Source organism: Anolis carolinensis, chromosome 5 (assembly GCF_035594765.1).
Source record: "Anolis carolinensis isolate JA03-04 chromosome 5, rAnoCar3.1.pri, whole genome shotgun sequence".
In the NCBI taxonomy this organism is placed as follows: domain Eukaryota; kingdom Metazoa; phylum Chordata; class Lepidosauria; order Squamata; family Dactyloidae; genus Anolis; species Anolis carolinensis.
Window position 1 is genome coordinate 102,813,107 of NC_085845.1, and position 16,865 is coordinate 102,829,971.

General features: G+C 41.0%; 1 protein-coding gene across 3 annotated transcripts in view; it reads left to right on the plus strand.

Annotated features, from left to right (window-relative positions):
- The window catches only part of htt (huntingtin), a 122,611-nt gene that overhangs the window by 19,898 nt on the left and 85,848 nt on the right, over positions 1 to 16,865 (plus strand). For 2 of the 3 annotated variants that reach the window (XM_062982049.1, XM_062982051.1), the window contains 5 exons: positions 657 to 740; positions 5,134 to 5,486; positions 7,524 to 7,647; positions 15,160 to 15,275; positions 16,136 to 16,247. In XM_062982049.1, coding sequence (XP_062838119.1) covers positions 657 to 740; positions 5,134 to 5,486; positions 7,524 to 7,647; positions 15,160 to 15,275; positions 16,136 to 16,247 — 789 coding nt within the window. The remainder of the gene's footprint in view (positions 1 to 656; positions 741 to 5,133; positions 5,487 to 7,523; positions 7,648 to 15,159; positions 15,276 to 16,135; positions 16,248 to 16,865) is intronic. The other variant, XM_062982050.1, reaches the window with a different exon arrangement.

Below are 16,865 nucleotides of genomic sequence, written 5' to 3' on the forward strand. Positions count from 1 at the left end.
CAACCTAAATAAAAGAGACAAATATATGGATTCTAAGATGTATGAACTTGCATAGTTCAAAACAAGGAGTGGTCTGTATGCTGCAAGGTACCCCTGAGGTTTTTATAGAGGCTTATAAGAGCTCCCTGCCAATTTTTTTGCAGAACCCTTTTTGTTTTAAATTGTCTGCTATGCCCTCTAGGAAGGTTGTGTGGACACTTTCCCTATGTTTCCTCCCATAGGTTGTTTTAGAAGATACCCTTTTAATGTAGGAAGTAAACCGGAAGGGATTTAATATATTTCTGTGCATGTGTGCCATTTTGAATTGAGAGAAATTGATAGAATGAGGCAAATCCCTTGCTCTCATTGGGGATGTGTGTATGTGGCACCTGGGCCTAGCTTGATGCATTTCATGGTTCCTATACTATTTCATTGCTCCAAAGTAGCAACAGTTCCTAGTGTTTCTAATATTACTTTTATTACCTGTCATCATCAGCTTTTGTCCAAGTGTCCTTTGATATTCTAGTGTGTTTTTATTTTATCTCATCTCAGTGGTACATTAACAGGTTTGAGAAAATAAATGTTTTATGTAGGTTATTGAAGTAATGAGAAGTAGTAAAATAATTGAAATATTACAAAATATTTTTCAAAATCTAAATTATTCCATTGATTATCAGCTAAAATATTTCTTGGAGGAGAAGAAGAAGGTTTAGAAGATGACTCTGAAACAAGATCTGAAGTCAGCAACACAAGCTTTGCAGGTTGGTTGTGCTATATTATTTTATTACTGAAGTTTCTTTGACTCTTTTTTTTAAATAAATAATCTTTATTAATTTTCTACAGATTAGAAACATTGATAGTATTCAGGATAGATAAAAAAAGGTTCAGAGATCTCGGAAAGAAAGCGTATGTGATGTAAGGTGACGTGGTTATAGTAAGAAGTAATGAAGGGGAAAAAAGATAAAAAGAGTGAGTAAAATAAAATAAAGTCACACATAAAAAAGAGGTGACTTTCTGGTATCTTCTTCGAAGTGTTCACCTTTTTTTTTCTTCTCTCATTCTTATCTTTTTTTCCCTTCCTTTCCCCCCATTTTTTCTCCCCCATCAATTTGTTTTAAATATTCCATTATTCTGCTCCAATCTGTTTCTTTTATTGGTTTTCCTCTTTTTTTGCTAGTAGAAAGGTAAGCCTGTCCATGTTCCGTATATCTAGCACCTTTATTATCCAATCGTCTTCTTCTGGGGTTTCTTTTTTCTTCCAGAGCAGATTCTTGCCGCTGTAGTTAATAAGAATAATAGTTTATCTTTATTCTTTTCTAATTTCATTTCATGTATCCCTATTAAAAATATTTCTGCTTTGAGTGGTATCCTGATTGCTAATATCTTTTCTAATTTTTCTTGAATTTTTTTCCAATATGCCTTGACCTTTTCACAGGTCCACTACATATGGTAGTATGTTCCATCCTTCTTCCCGCACTTCCAACATTTTGAATTTAGATTTTTATAGTATTTCCCTAATTTTTGGGGGGGTCATATACCACCTATAGGCCATTTTTATTCAGTTTTCTTTTAAATCTATCGCATAACAATATCTTAATTTTTTATTCCAGATTGCTTCCCATTCTTCCTATTTAATTTGTCTGCCCAGGTTTTCTTTCCATCTATTCATATATTTTTTTCCTTTTCTTTCTCTATTTCCCATTCTAACAATTTTTTTTATATTTTAGTTATCACTTTCTTATCTGATTGCATTATTTTATCCCAAAATTTGTTTTGACCTGCAAAGCCGAATTCCTTATCTTTTAAAAAATATTCTCCTATTTGCCAATATTGGTACCATGATATATTTTTATCTAATTTCTTCATTTCCTGTTGGGTTTTCATTTTCCACTCTTCTTGTTTTTCTAACCATTTGTTCCATCCCAATATTCTCCTTTGTGAGGCTTCTAGGGTTGATATCCACAGGGTTTTTTAATCATATAGTTTATTTTTGTATTTTCCCCAGATTTTAAGTATGGTGGATCTTACAAAATGATTTCCCTTTTTTTCCCTTTTTTGGACATTCCATACCAAACGTAGCAATGCCAACCTTGTCTTAAATCGAATCCTTCCAAATTCAGAATTTTTCAGTTTTCTCCTGTATATGGGGTTAGTGAGTGCTATAATATAACAGGCAGGATTTCCCTAAGTAAATGGAATTGCCATGTTTGTTGGCGAACAAGATCTATTGGCCAAGCTCTGCAGTTGTTGGTGGTCCATTGCTAGCAGCCTCTCTTTAATGAGGGTAAAAGTCTCAGTGAAAGTTAGCATATTTCAGTAGTCACGATCATAGCCCAGTTTCTTGATCTTTGCTAGGACTGTTGTGCACCATTTTGAGTGGTAGAGTTCGCTCAAGGTGAGTTGGGTCAGTGAGTTACTGGAGCTATGGAAGTGGATATGTAACAAAAATTTTATGATCGTTAACCAAATGGTGGCCTCTATAGAGCATTGGCCAGATTCTAGACATAGAGCTGCATATGGAACGCAGTTTGGTACGCCAGATAGTTTGTGCAGGAATTTTGAATGAAATGATCAAATGGCACTGTTATTTGGGGTTGGCCAAATAGCGGCTCCATAGAGTATTTGTGCTCTCACCTTTGCTTGGAAGACTTGCAGGTCTGGGGGAATATATTGGTTGCCCCTGGAGTGGTAGAACCTCCTGATGGCACTGGTACTTGATTGGGCCTGGGCCAGTGTGTATTTTAAATGAGTGGACATGACAAGTTGTTGCTAAACCAGAGCCCTAGATATTTGAATTTTTTTACTTACTCAATGTAGTGGCCCTTTACCTTCCAGACTTGCTTTTTGTTGCTTTTCCCAAAAACCAAGATCTTGGTCTTGTCATAATTTACCTGGAGATCATTTGTCTCACAGAAGTCAACAAACCTATGCAGGAGTCTTTTAAATCCCACACGGGAGAAGGATAGTAGGGCTGCATCGCCAGCAAATAACAGGAGAGGAACAGGCTTTGGCCAATCTTGGGGGAATGCCCGTCCACTTGGGCCAGGGCTATAGGGAGATCGTGTAGGAAGATGTTAAATAGTAAGGGGGCTAGTACGCACCCTTGTTTGACTCCCTTTTTGACCTGGATTGGATTCGACAGGAATCCCCTGTGATCTCTTATCTGGCATAAATTTTGGTTGTGCAGTTGCTTGATCAGAAAAAGAAGTCTTGGGTCAATGTTGAGGGCAGCTAGTTTCCTCCAAAGCTTTTCCCCTAAGATCCAAGAAGGCCACACTTAATTTGTTAGGATTATTTTTGAGTATTTGTTGGCTAAGTGGGCCAAGACATGGGCCTGGTCGAGTGTAGATTTCCCCATAGAAAATCCCACTTGCTTGGGGCCAATTATGTTTTTTTGTTTGACCCACAACTCTAGTCTAATCAAGAGAAGCTTGTCTTCTGTTGTTTGCGTTCAATATTTCATCTCTTGTGGGGTTTTTTTTATAAAGTGGACAATCATGTATCTTGGTGTTTTATTTTATTGCAAAGTTCGTATTCTATATGCTTTTTATGTAATTTCTCAAGATAATTTCAGTCATAGTGATGCTGTGCATAAAAATGACCCCTTTGTTTGAGCTGTGTCCTGGTGCTATTAGACTTCTGTATAAAATTCCTCAAAGACATTAAGGTGTATAACAAACAATTTTACTATGGTTAAAGAGTCCTTTCTATCAAGGAACCAGACTCGTACTTCAGTCTGAAATCTGTTACACTTAAAATGAGCTTGCCTGTGGTGGGTTATGTCTTACTAACATTGAAGAGTAATCCTAGGCAAGATCAGGCCATCATACACAAAGTGCCTGAACAATTGAGGTAGCTGAAGAGTCCTATTTTTATCTAATTTCTTGACGACAGTCTCCATTTTAATGACTAAACTGAAGCATGGAAAATCTTGAACTCTTTCAGTGCCCTTATCATCTACTTTAAAGTTATGTAGAACATAGGTGGTTATTGTTTTTGTTTTCTGACAGCTAATCTGTAAAGCTGCCGTTGCGCTTTATTCTTTGAGTTTCTTCAGTAGCTCATTCTAATCTTGCTATTTTCTGCTATCAGGATGCTATCATCTGCATGTCTTAGATTGTTGTTTTTCCTTCTCCAATTTTCACGCTTCCATTCCCAGAGTCTAATCCAGCTTTATGTATGATACATTCAGTATAGTGAACTGTGATCCCACCATAACTCCAGTATTAACCTCTACATTCCAGGTAGTAACTCCCATTTAGGAATCTACAAATTGGTTTGGCAGTAATAGCACTTGGCTATAGTAATGCTAAATCTGATATCAAACAATGAATGAGTGACATAGAGTTGAATCACTTAAGTTTAGTCACCGAATACCCCACTCTTGGAATTACTGTGAAACCTTTTGAGTTTCCTTGTTACCTGCATAGGCTATCTTCTGCTCCCATCCTCTATCTAAGCCAGCTGATTCCCTTATTCTTCTTTGGCTACCTCCAGTGTATGCATGCATACTGGCTAGGATTGTGAAACACATGGAGTTATCTTAAGGTATAATACCTTTTCAGGTGTTCTAAAGCCTGAATAAGGTTAACGCATGAGGAGTGGAAAACGTGTGATCCTTACTTGTCTCATTTGTCCATCACCATCCACATGATTTTCATAAAGTGAAGTGTTTCATGTATGCCTTGAAACTCCATACAGTTTGAAGCACTGATTTTCCAGCATTCCTGATTATGTGAACTGCTATTTGTGTGTGTGTGTGTGTGTGTGTGTGTGTGTGTGTGTGAAAGCTTAGCTTTGGGTTATCATCCCCCTCCCCCATTGTATTAGAATTCATGACACTTTGTAAAAATTCTATATGGGATCCCTGGAAGTCCCCACTACAGTATGATATGATTATGCCAAAAAAAAAATTCAGAAATTGGTGAACTGCCATTTATGAAAAAAAATGAAATTAATTAAATTGATTAATTGTTAGAACCTTTACTTATTGAATCTCTTTTTGGGTGATAAAGCAGGGTATAAATAATAATAATAATAATAATAATAATAATAATAATAATAATAATAATAATAATTCTTATTGTAATTTTATTTGGTAGAAAAAGATTTTTAGCTCTTGTATCTTTTTGGGTTTCCTGTTTTCTTCTTTAGCATCCATGAAGAGTGAGTTAAATAGTGAATTAGCTTCCTCAGACATACCAACAGCGACAAATTCAGTAGCAGATTCGTCAGGACATGACATCATAACTGAGCAACCACGTTCTCAACATACACTACAGTCAGAATCAGACTTGACAAATTGTGAGTTAACAAGTTCAGCTAACAAAGGAGATACTGATGATGATGTTCTTAGCAGAAGCTCCAGCCAAATCAGCACTGTCCAGTCAGACCCTACAGTAGACCTGAACAGTGGCACTCGGGCATCCTCTCCCATTAGTGACAGCTCCCAGACGACTACAGAAGGTCCGGATTCAGCTGTGACTCCTTCAGATTGTTCTGAAATGGTAAGTGGGGGAATGCCAAGTAGCTGCTGAGGAATCTGATTTATTGCATTTCTGTACATTTTAAATAAAAAATCTGGACTTAGACATACCTGGTTTTTTATAGCATTGTAACATTTGAAATTGGTTAATGTCATTTTATTAAAATCATTTAATTATCTGGTTGCCTGATTGAGAGAATACTACAACGAGAAATTACACAGACAGGAATTGGAATAGTGTATGGATATTTAGTTACTGTATATATAGTTGAAGTATTTGAACCCAAAGAGTAAAATGTACTACATTTAATGCAGGTTTTAATTCATGAGTAATGCAGGTTTTAATTCATAAGTTTATTTATATAGCCTGTAACCAATAGATCAGGAGTGTCAAATTCATTTTCATTGAGGGCCACATCAGTTTTATGGGTGCTTTCAAAGGGCTGTCGAATCTATGAATACAGAGGGACAACTATAGTTTGTTTGTTTTTTTACATAGTGGTTGGTGCTCCACTACTGGGTTTGGTCCCCAGAATGACAACTTCCATCACTTTTGTTTATTTTCCTTGTGGACTGGGAATAATGGGAATTGCTAGCCAATAGTACCTGGGGAAAGGTTAAAGGACATTTTAAAGTCCGACATCGTATCCACAAGACTTGTATCTAATTCCAAACCCCACTCTTCTGACTAAACAGAACCAACGGCAGGCTTCCAGATGTTACTGTATCACAACTTCCATCAGCTCTAGTCATAATGTCTCATAATGAGAAATTCAGGAATTGTAGTGCAGTGTCTGGAGGACCACATAAAGTGACATGGTAGGCTGGATTCAAGCTATTGAGTTTGACACACATGAAATAGACAATGTACCTACATACACTAAAAATTTGAATATTCAGTTTCTTAATGTAGAATGGAGGACTGTAAACCATAACTAGAGCAGGTTGTATTAGGTTTTTGATCCCCAAACCCCACTCTAGTCTGTCATTGTAATATGACAAAAATAAAATTTGGATATAGGTGACTGGCCTCCTCTGGGATAAAAAAAAGTGGTGTTACAGTAGAGTCTCACTTATCCAACACTCGCTTATCCAACATTCTGGATTATCCAACACATTTTTGTAGTCAATGTTTTCAATATATCGTGATATTTTGGTGCTAAATTCATAAATACAATAAATACTACATAGCATTACTGCGTATTGAACTACTTTTTCTGCCAAATTTGTTTTCTAATATGATGTTTTGGTGCTTCATTTGTAAAATCATAACCTAATTTGATGTTTAATAGGCTTTTCCTTAATGCCTCCTTATTATCCAACATATTCGCTTATCCAACATTCTGCCGGCCCGTTTATGTTGGATAAGTGAGACTCTACTGTATTCTAACTTTAGATATTTTAGCTAATCTTTCATATCCCCCTGATCTGAGAAAACCATATTGCTGGAGCTGAATCAGTCACAAGAGGTCAACATTCATACCACGTATGAATTTCATCCACATTTTAAAATCCACCTTGATTAATGCAAACCAGAAACAATAATAGTTTTTAAAGCACCTCAGGAATACTGAAGCCTCTCCTGAATCACTTCCTGTTGCCTTGTTCCAGGAAGTGATTTTTCCCATTTTCATTTAGAGATTAAACCATCACCAGAATATTTAATTTATTCAAGTTATCTTTCTAGTTCTCAATATGTACAGGCAGCAACAATTTCATGCACATTTTCCTTACCTTTAAGGTTTGGAGTAATTATTTCCTCTGTGTCCGTACCGTTGCACTTATCTGGATCAGTTGTGCATGTTTGTCTTTTGTCAGAATCTGAGTCAGCTTCTGAGTTTATCATTAGATTTATCAATTTGGATCCACAGATTTCTGGCCTTCAGGAATTACAGTATTAGTTGCCTTTAAATATATTGGATGATTTGCAGGAATATTGCCCACCCCCACCCCTCAAATCCCTGTACAGTACTTGTTTTTTTTTTCAGATGCAGTTATTTTTTTTCCATATTAGTCGTCAATGCTATTTTTGTTTTTGTGTCTTGTATGTGCAATTTAGATTATAGAAGGTGCTGAAAACCAATACTCTGGAATGCAGATTGGACAGTTGCAAGATGAAGAAGATGAAACAACCAATGTTCTCCAGGATGAGATGATCATTGATACAAGAAGTTCTTGTCTTGGTATGTTCATAAGTAAAAGGGGGAAATATATATGCAAATAGTAGCAGATGAATTACAGCCATCCCTTCACATTCACTGGAGTTAAAGGCATAGATTCATAGTGAAAGTGAAAGAACTCAAATAAAAAATTCCCTATTTTTTACCTCAGAGAAGTAAGTAAGTAAAAGTTTATTTGTATACTGCCCTCTCTCCCGAAAGGGACTCAGGGCGGTTTCCAATATAAAATCAGCATAAAACATTATACAATAAAACACTGAAAACACTATAAAACGCTATAAAAATATGAAAAAACAAAAACATAACAATTGACTAAAACAATCACATTAATAGAAGCAGTATAATCACTCAGATAACATGAATCACAGAAGAAGAAAAAAGTCCACTGGGATGGAGGAGAGGATGGCCTGGATGGGCCACTAGAACTAAAATGCAATGTTATATTCTAAGATGCTTTGGGGCAGAGGAATAAAGTACAGTGTTACAAGTCAAAGAGATGGCCTGTGCAACTACTATAGCTATGGGTTCGGTTAGAGAGAACATCTCTAAGAATTTCTAGAACTTCTAGCATTGGTCAGTTTCTGCTGTAAATTGACTATAGAATTGCATTGATGACTTAAAGATTCCTAGAGAGGTGTTCTCTCTAGAAATCACTAAGTCTTCATCATGACTGCAGGAAGTTGACCATAGTGTCACACTCGAGGACCTAGATATTCCTAGACAAAACATTTTTAATCAAATCTGTGAATCATACAATCTGCAAAAGTCAAAACTGCAAAGATAATAATAATAATAACTTTATTTTTATACCCCGCCCCATCTCCCCGAAGGGACTCGGGGCGGCTTACATGGGGCCTTGCCCGATAAAACAATCAAATATCAAAACACAGCAATAAAACAGTTATCCAATAAAAACATCAATTACAGTAAAAACAATAGTTAAAATCAACATAAAACATACAATATTAACACTGGAGACTAATTCATAGAACCCAGGCAACGTGCAACATGGGCCGAAATGGGCCGAAATGGGGAAGGCAGGATGACTGTATTTACCACACATTTTATAACTAAGTTATTGTGTTATGATTGAGCCTCGTGGCTCTGTTTCTGACAGGCGTGGGCGTAAGACTCCTCGAGAGTCGGATACTCTCGAGGAGCGAGAGAGAAAAAGACTGCGAGACATATTTGCAGCACCCTCTGACGAAGAGTCTTTCGAAGGGTTCACGGAGAGAATGGAGGAAGGGCTGGTTAGCTCAGAGGAGGATGAGATGGATTGGACTCGGGTAAGGGAGGAATTGGGGGCCACTGGCCATGATGGGGCAGAAGATGAATGGGGACCTTCAGGATTAGACCCATGGCGTAGCTGGAGGGATGGGACGGGATCCACAGCTGGAGATGCTGTTGGGCGTAGTCAGAGGTGTTCCAGCTCTGACGAGGAAAGTGATGAGGAAACGCCCGGGTTAAGGAGGACAGCTGACAGTGATGAAGATTTGTAACTGGCATAAAATGGGGCTTGGGAGCAATTGCAAATTGCGTCGGGCAAGGTAATCTGGGCAAACGCTTGGGATCCGTGTGTGTGTGGGACGCTTCCCTGAAGACTTGTGTGCTTTCCTGTGCTGAGACGTAAGTTGATTGGAATCCAAGGTCAGACGGCGGGAGGGATTGTGTGGGCATTTGTTTGTGCAAACCTGTGCTTACTCTTATTAGCTTGACCTTCCGTCGTCTTTCTGACGGACGCCATCTCCTGCTTTGAGAACCCGGACTGAACTGACCACGGCTTGTCTTCCCCCCTTCTTGGACTTGGAAAAACTACAAACGTCTGCTTCTGGCTTTGATTTACGGAACGGAACTGGTCTACTCTACTTCTACAATCCTTGGCTGAATTGCTCGTGTTGGAGATCCTGTCTACTGTGTGTGTGTGGGAGCGACGCAAGTTACTCTAAGCACAGTGCTGGCAGCAGAGAGGAATCTGCTGCCAATTAGTTGCATTCTTTGTATCTTTTGTTCCTTGGCTTTCGTTCTGTTAATACCTAGGCTGAAGCAAGCAGTTTGTTTTTACCCGGATTAAACTCCGGTTTAATCCGGTTTATCTTTTGAACATTTACTTTTGTCCCTTTTTGCTCCTAAAGGCAAAAACTGCCTGGCCCTTGTGTTTTTACGGGCATTTTTGAGTTCTGTAATCTAATAAACTCTGTTACTTTGAATCTTGTGGCGTTCTGTCCTTGACAGATTGCCCGACGCCCATAAAAAGTTTATTGCAGCAATAAACCCGTCAGGAAGACGATGGATGAGTTAAGAGCCAAAGTAGACCAATTGCAAACGGCCTTAAGCCAAACAGCTTTTGCTGTGAAAGGACATGTTTTGACTCCTGAACGCTTTGACGGAACCAGGTGCAAGTTGCCAACCTTTTTGGCACAAGTGGAGCTTTATTTTTCTCAGCTCAGTGCTCATGCTTTTCCTACTGACACTAGCAAGGTGGCTTTTATTTTGAGTTTGTTGACCGGTCCCGCAGGACAATGGGCCACTAATTTAATTTTGGGAAATGACCCAGTCAAGGACAATTTGAATAATTTCAAAAGGTTGTTAACTGATACTTTTGGGGATCCTCTCCGCACGGAGAACGCTGGGTGGGCTCTGTATCGGTTGAAACAGGGAAAGGGGACTGTTTTGGATTACTTAAATAAGTTTAACCTGTATCGCCACCAGCTGGATTGGGGGGAAAATGCATTCATGCTTTTATTTACTGCCGGGTTAAGTGATATGCTCCAGGATGAATTAGCACGCTTGGAGCCGGCTGAAAGCTGGGACGCCTTAGTAGCTAAGGTGTTGCGTTTAGACGCAAGGTTCGAGGCTCGTAAACACTCAAAAGCAATGTGTGCGCCACCTATGCATGTAACCAGGGCACCTGTGGTGATGGGGGAAGAGGCCATGGAGCTTGGGGTCTTTAAAAAACTGTCTACAGAGGAAAAGAGCCGTAGGAGGCAGCTGGGCTTGTGTTTGTACTGTGGGAATGCTGGGCATTTTGCCAAAAATTGTAATGTGAAACCTTCCCAGCTTTCGGGAAAAGGCCAGCCCTAGTGCGACGTGAGTCCAACGCACTAGGGCTCCTCAAGCAGTCAACTGAGGGGAGGAAGCATGTTTTCGTACCCATTACATTATCTGTTGGGGGAAGGGAACTTGTTTCTACTCTGGCACTGCTGGACTCAGGAGCTACGGTCTCCTATGTAGATATTGAGTTTGCTAAGAAGCATGGCATTCCTAGAGTGCGCAAGGCATGCGACGTGTGGGTGGAGGGAGCAGATGGGAGACTGCTGGAGACTGGGGTGGTTAACCAGGAAACCTCAGCAGTAACGTGGGAGGTGCAGGGAGTAACGGGAACGTTTGTGTGGGATATTACGAGCTTGCCTAGATATGATGTGATCCTGGGGATGGATTGGCTAGCTGTAGTAAACCCACAAGTGGATTGGGCAACACGTAAAGTGATCTTAAAGAGGCAGGATTGTTGCACTCTAAATGTTACTCATGCTGATATGGAGGGAGTGCCTGCTGAGTATGGGGAGTTCTCTGATGTATTTTGTAAAAGAGAAGCGGATAAATTACCACCGCACAGGCCATATGATTGCGCCATCAAGTTGGCAGAAGGTGCGAAACTGCCAGCAGGGAGGCTGTATGCCTTGACTGTACCGGAAAGGCAAGCTTTGCGGGAGTTTTTAGATGACAATTTAGCCAAGGGGTTTATTCGCCCATCTAGTTCTCCAACTGCGGCACCAGTATTCTTTGTAGCCAAAAAGACTGGGGAACTTAGGCTGGTCTGCGACTATCGGATCCTAAACAAATACACCATTCGGGATAGGTACCCGCTCCCTTTAATCTCGGAACTGTTATCAAGGGTGCAAGGGGCTAAGGTCTTTACCAAGCTTGACCTGCGGGGGGCCTATAACTTAATCCGTATACGGGAAGGGGATGAATGGAAGACGGCATTTAACACGTGTTTCGGATGCCACGAGTTCCGAGTCATGCCTTTTGGGCTTTGTAATGCTCCTGCGGTCTTCCAGAGGTTCATGAACGATGTGTTCAGGGACCTAATTGACCAATTTTTAGTGATTTATTTGGATGATATCTTGATTTTTTCTAAGGACGAGAAAGAACATCGTCAACATGTCAAGCAGGTTCTGCACCGACTGCGGGCTAATGGGCTTTTCGCCAAGGCTTCCAAATGCGTCTTTCATGTGCCTGAAGTGGAGTTCCTAGGTCATGTAGTGTCAGGTAGGGAACTTAAAATGGAACCACATAAGGTTGACGCCGTCAACTCATGGCAGGAGCTGAAAACTAAGAAGGATGTACAAAGGTTCTTAGGTTTTGCTAATTACTACCGGGAGTTTATTCCGAATTTTGCAAAGCTCACGGTACCTTTGACGCAGCTTCTGCGCAAGAAACAGCCATTTGTGTGGGGGCGGGAAGCTCACGAGGCGTTTCTACAACTTAAGTCTAGTTTTCAATCAGACAACATACTAACCCATCCTGATGTTGACAAACCGTTCGTGGTAGAAGCGGACGCTTCTAGCTACGCGTTGGGGGCTGTATTGTCTCAGAAAGATTCCTCAGGGACCTTGCGTCCCTGTGGATTTTACTCGCGGCAACTAACACCCTTCGAGCAGAACTATACCATATGGGAGAAGGAGTTGTTGGCGATTAAGGTGGCGTTTGAGGTGTGGCGGCACTGGCTTGAAGGGGCACGGCACCAGATCGTGGTCAGATCTGATCACAAGAATTTAGAGCACTTGCAAACAGCAAAGAAGTTAAACCAGCGTCAAATCCGATGGGCTTTGTTTTTCTCCAGGTTTAACTTCAAGGTGCAGTTCGTAGAGGGGAAGGCAAACTTGCGGGCCGATGCTTTATCCCGCAAGCCGGAGTTTAAGACCAATGAGCAGGTTGTATGTCAGACCATCTTGCCTACTGCCTCTCTGTGTGTTGTAGATAATGAGCTCGGGTTACATGACCAGATCCTTGAGGCTCAGAGGGATGATGTGTGGACACAGGAGCAACTGATGCTGCTCTCAGCAGGTAATCGTACCATACTGCCGCATCTACAAGATCAAGACGGAGTATTGGTACGCAGGGGGCAGGTCTACGTACCAGTGGGGGCCCTCAGGTTGGAGGTGATTAGAGCCCACCATGACGAACCCATGGCTGGGCACTTTGGCAGATTCAAGACCGTGCAGCTCATTACCAGGAGCTATTGGTGGCCAAAGATGCGGCAAGACATTCTGCGCTTTTGTGACAGCTGCGCCGTTTGCCAGCAGAGTAAGACGCCTGTTGGGCGCCCTAGAGGGTTGTTGTCGTCTTTACCTGTTCCGGACAGGCCATGGCAAATCATTTCCATGGATTTCATTTCAGATTTGCCTAAGTCTGGGGGTTATACTTGTATTTGGGTGGTGGTGGATTTATTTAGTAAACTGGCTCATTTTATTCCTTGTTCAACCATTCCGGCGGCCCCTACGTTGGCCTTACTATTTACTAAGCACATCTATCGTTTGCACGGAGCACCCGAGGTGATTATTTCAGATAGGGCTCCGCAATTTGTGTCACGCTTTTGGAAACATTTCCATGAGTGCTTGGGGACTAAGTTAAACGTTTCTTCAGCCTTTCATCCGCAAACGGATGGACAGTCGGAACGGGTTAATGGGCTCTTAGAGCAATATCTGCGTTGTTTTTGTTTAGATCAACCCACGGCTTGGGTGAAGTGGCTACCGGTGGCGGAATTTGCTTACAACAATGCGGTGCACACATCTAGTCAGCATACGCCGTTTGAGCTAACTTATGGTTTTCACCCACGGGGAGGTGTGGCGCCGTCGACCAATGTGGTCTCTTCGGACCCTGTGTACCGCTCTACGGAAATGGCTGCATTGCATGATGTTGCCCGTCGCTTACTGCTGGAAGCTAAGGCAACGCAGAAGACTCAGGCTGACCGCCACAGGCAGGCAGGGGAGGAGTTGGAAGAAGGGGATTTGGTGTGGTTATCTTCCAAACATATTAAACAGGCTGGGGGAAAGTTTGCGCCTCGGTATTTGGGTCCCTTTCCTATCGTTAAAAAGATTTCTTCCGTTGCGTTTCGTTTGCGTTTACCGTCTAGTTTAAAGGTCCATCCAGTCTTTCATCGTTCGCTGTTGAAACTTGATACCTCTAGTCGTCGTGGTGCTATAGCGGAGGGTATCACTGCCACTTCTCCGCCATCGGGGGAGGGGGCCTTTGTGAGAGGGGATAGTGTTATGATTGAGCCTCGTGGCTCTGTTTCTGACAGGCGTGGGCGTAAGACTCCTCGAGAGTCGGATACTCTCGAGGAGCGAGAGAGAAAAAGACTGCGAGACATATTTGCAGCACCCTCTGACGAAGAGTCTTTCGAAGGGTTCACGGAGAGAATGGAGGAAGGGCTGGTTAGCTCAGAGGAGGATGAGATGGATTGGACTCGGGTAAGGGAGGAATTGGGGGCCACTGGCCATGATGGGGCAGAAGATGAATGGGGACCTTCAGGATTAGACCCATGGCGTAGCTGGAGGGATGGGACGGGATCCACAGCTGGAGATGCTGTTGGGCGTAGTCAGAGGTGTTCCAGCTCTGACGAGGAAAGTGATGAGGAAACGCCCGGGTTAAGGAGGACAGCTGACAGTGATGAAGATTTGTAACTGGCATAAAATGGGGCTTGGGAGCAATTGCAAATTGCGTCGGGCAAGGTAATCTGGGCAAACGCTTGGGATCCGTGTGTGTGTGGGACGCTTCCCTGAAGACTTGTGTGCTTTCCTGTGCTGAGACGTAAGTTGATTGGAATCCAAGGTCAGACGGCGGGAGGGATTGTGTGGGCATTTGTTTGTGCAAACCTGTGCTTACTCTTATTAGCTTGACCTTCCGTCGTCTTTCTGACGGACGCCATCTCCTGCTTTGAGAACCCGGACTGAACTGACCACGGCTTGTCTTCCCCCCTTCTTGGACTTGGAAAAACTACAAACGTCTGCTTCTGGCTTTGATTTACGGAACGGAACTGGTCTACTCTACTTCTACAATCCTTGGCTGAATTGCTCGTGTTGGAGATCCTGTCTACTGTGTGTGTGTGGGAGCGACGCAAGTTACTCTAAGCACAGTGCTGGCAGCAGAGAGGAATCTGCTGCCAATTAGTTGCATTCTTTGTATCTTTTGTTCCTTGGCTTTCGTTCTGTTAATACCTAGGCTGAAGCAAGCAGTTTGTTTTTACCCGGATTAAACTCCGGTTTAATCCGGTTTATCTTTTGAACATTTACTTTTGTCCCTTTTTGCTCCTAAAGGCAAAAACTGCCTGGCCCTTGTGTTTTTACGGGCATTTTTGAGTTCTGTAATCTAATAAACTCTGTTACTTTGAATCTTGTGGCGTTCTGTCCTTGACATATTGGCATTTAAATCTAAATAAAACAACCTTTTTTTGTTCATGAATATAGTTAAATCAACAATAATCTATGTTTTACTTTTTTTTTTTTTACGAAGCCCTTCAGCAGTCCCATTTATTAAAAAGCATGGGTCACAGCAGACAGCCTTCTACCAGCAGCATGGATAAATTTTCAACAAAAGAAGAAACAGAGCCTGGTGACCATGAAAATAAAGTAAGACTGTTGCTCTCATTCAGTAGTTATTTAGATAATAACTGATGAACAGCATTGTACATGAAAGGAATAGATGTTCAGCTTGTCCAAATTGCTGTCTTCACTTAGCTGGTTGGCCCTGATCAATACAATGAAGACCATCATTTTTCTCTCAGGGGAGTGGTAGCTGAATGTTTTGAATATTCTTTTATTTTCCAAGTCATGTCTTTAATATAGTATGTTATTGATGTATATTCAAAGTTTGCATTTTTATATCAAAAGCAGTTAAATTGGTTTGGAGAACAGTTTTAAAAAGAGATTGAAGGGCAATATTTGTTATTCTGGTCTGGGGAATAAGATAATTCTTGACTCTGGAGTGGCAAAATTAGCAGTGGACTTGACCTCTTTTCCTCAAGTTAAGGCACCATTCTCACCTGCTGAGAGAACAAAATCTATAGTCAGAATATGCCCATTACCTCCAACAATTTTCAAAAATCTATTTTGTGGATATTGTCAGAAAGAAATCATTGAACATTGTATACTATTTAGAACATGCATGAGAAATATGTTAGAATGGCCAAAATGTACTTGGAAAAACTGGAGCAGTTGATTTTTTTTCAACCCAAGTTTGTCCTAAAGACAGTGTACAACACATAGCATGTGGATGCATGGTTCCTTTTTGAATTTCTGCAGGCCAGATTTCTGTAGCTATCAGATTTGATGGGGTCTGACAACAGGAGTGTATAGTTGTGGGAAGATAGTGCAGATCAAAAGGAGTTTACACACCTCTGTGTTGCAACAGCTGTTAGGGATTGTAGTACATCTTGAAAATTATGTTTTAGTACATTGCTATAGCTATGTTTTCCCCCCTAAAAATACAGCTTTCCAGAATTAAAGGAGATATAGGGTGTTATACTGATGAAAATGCTGCTCCACTCGTTCACTGTGTACGTCTTCTGTCAGCCTCATTTCTGCTTACAGAAGTGAAAGGTGGTAAGTTTAAAGAAAATTTGACATATTTTTTAAAATTAGAAATTGATCTTTTTATGTTTGATTCCCCTTAATCTAATTAAGATCTGGTTGATTTATTTTGTGTTCAAATGTTGGTTAAATTTGGCAGCTGTTCAGATTCTAAATTGCAAAAGACTTGAATAGATACTTTATCAAAAATAGGAAGAGAGAACTGTGGGCCTGAGTTGGATATCTCTGAGAATGTACTTGAGTTTGTAAGCTCACAATTTGGAAATGGGTTTGTTGAACTGTTCCTGGAGCGAGATGTACAGAGGCAAGGCAAATAGGAAAGACAAACAGGAGTGTTTGTGGGTTTGTGGTGGAAGAAACACCTTTCTTGGGGCAAACGTTTCCAGTCCCATAAAGTGATTTGGGAGTGTTTGTTGAGAGAGTTTGTTAAGTTGAAATTTGGAGTAAGGCTGTTGGTTTGTGTGAGTTCAGTGGAGGCTTGCTTACTCCTTAGGGTTCTATTCTGGTCTAAATCACCTGATGTCAGCCTCAGGTCATCTGCCCAAGTAACTGGTCTCAGGATCGAAGGGCATCTGCATAGAGAAAGTATCATAATTACTTGAGTCTAATGCTAATTTTTTGGCTAAACCT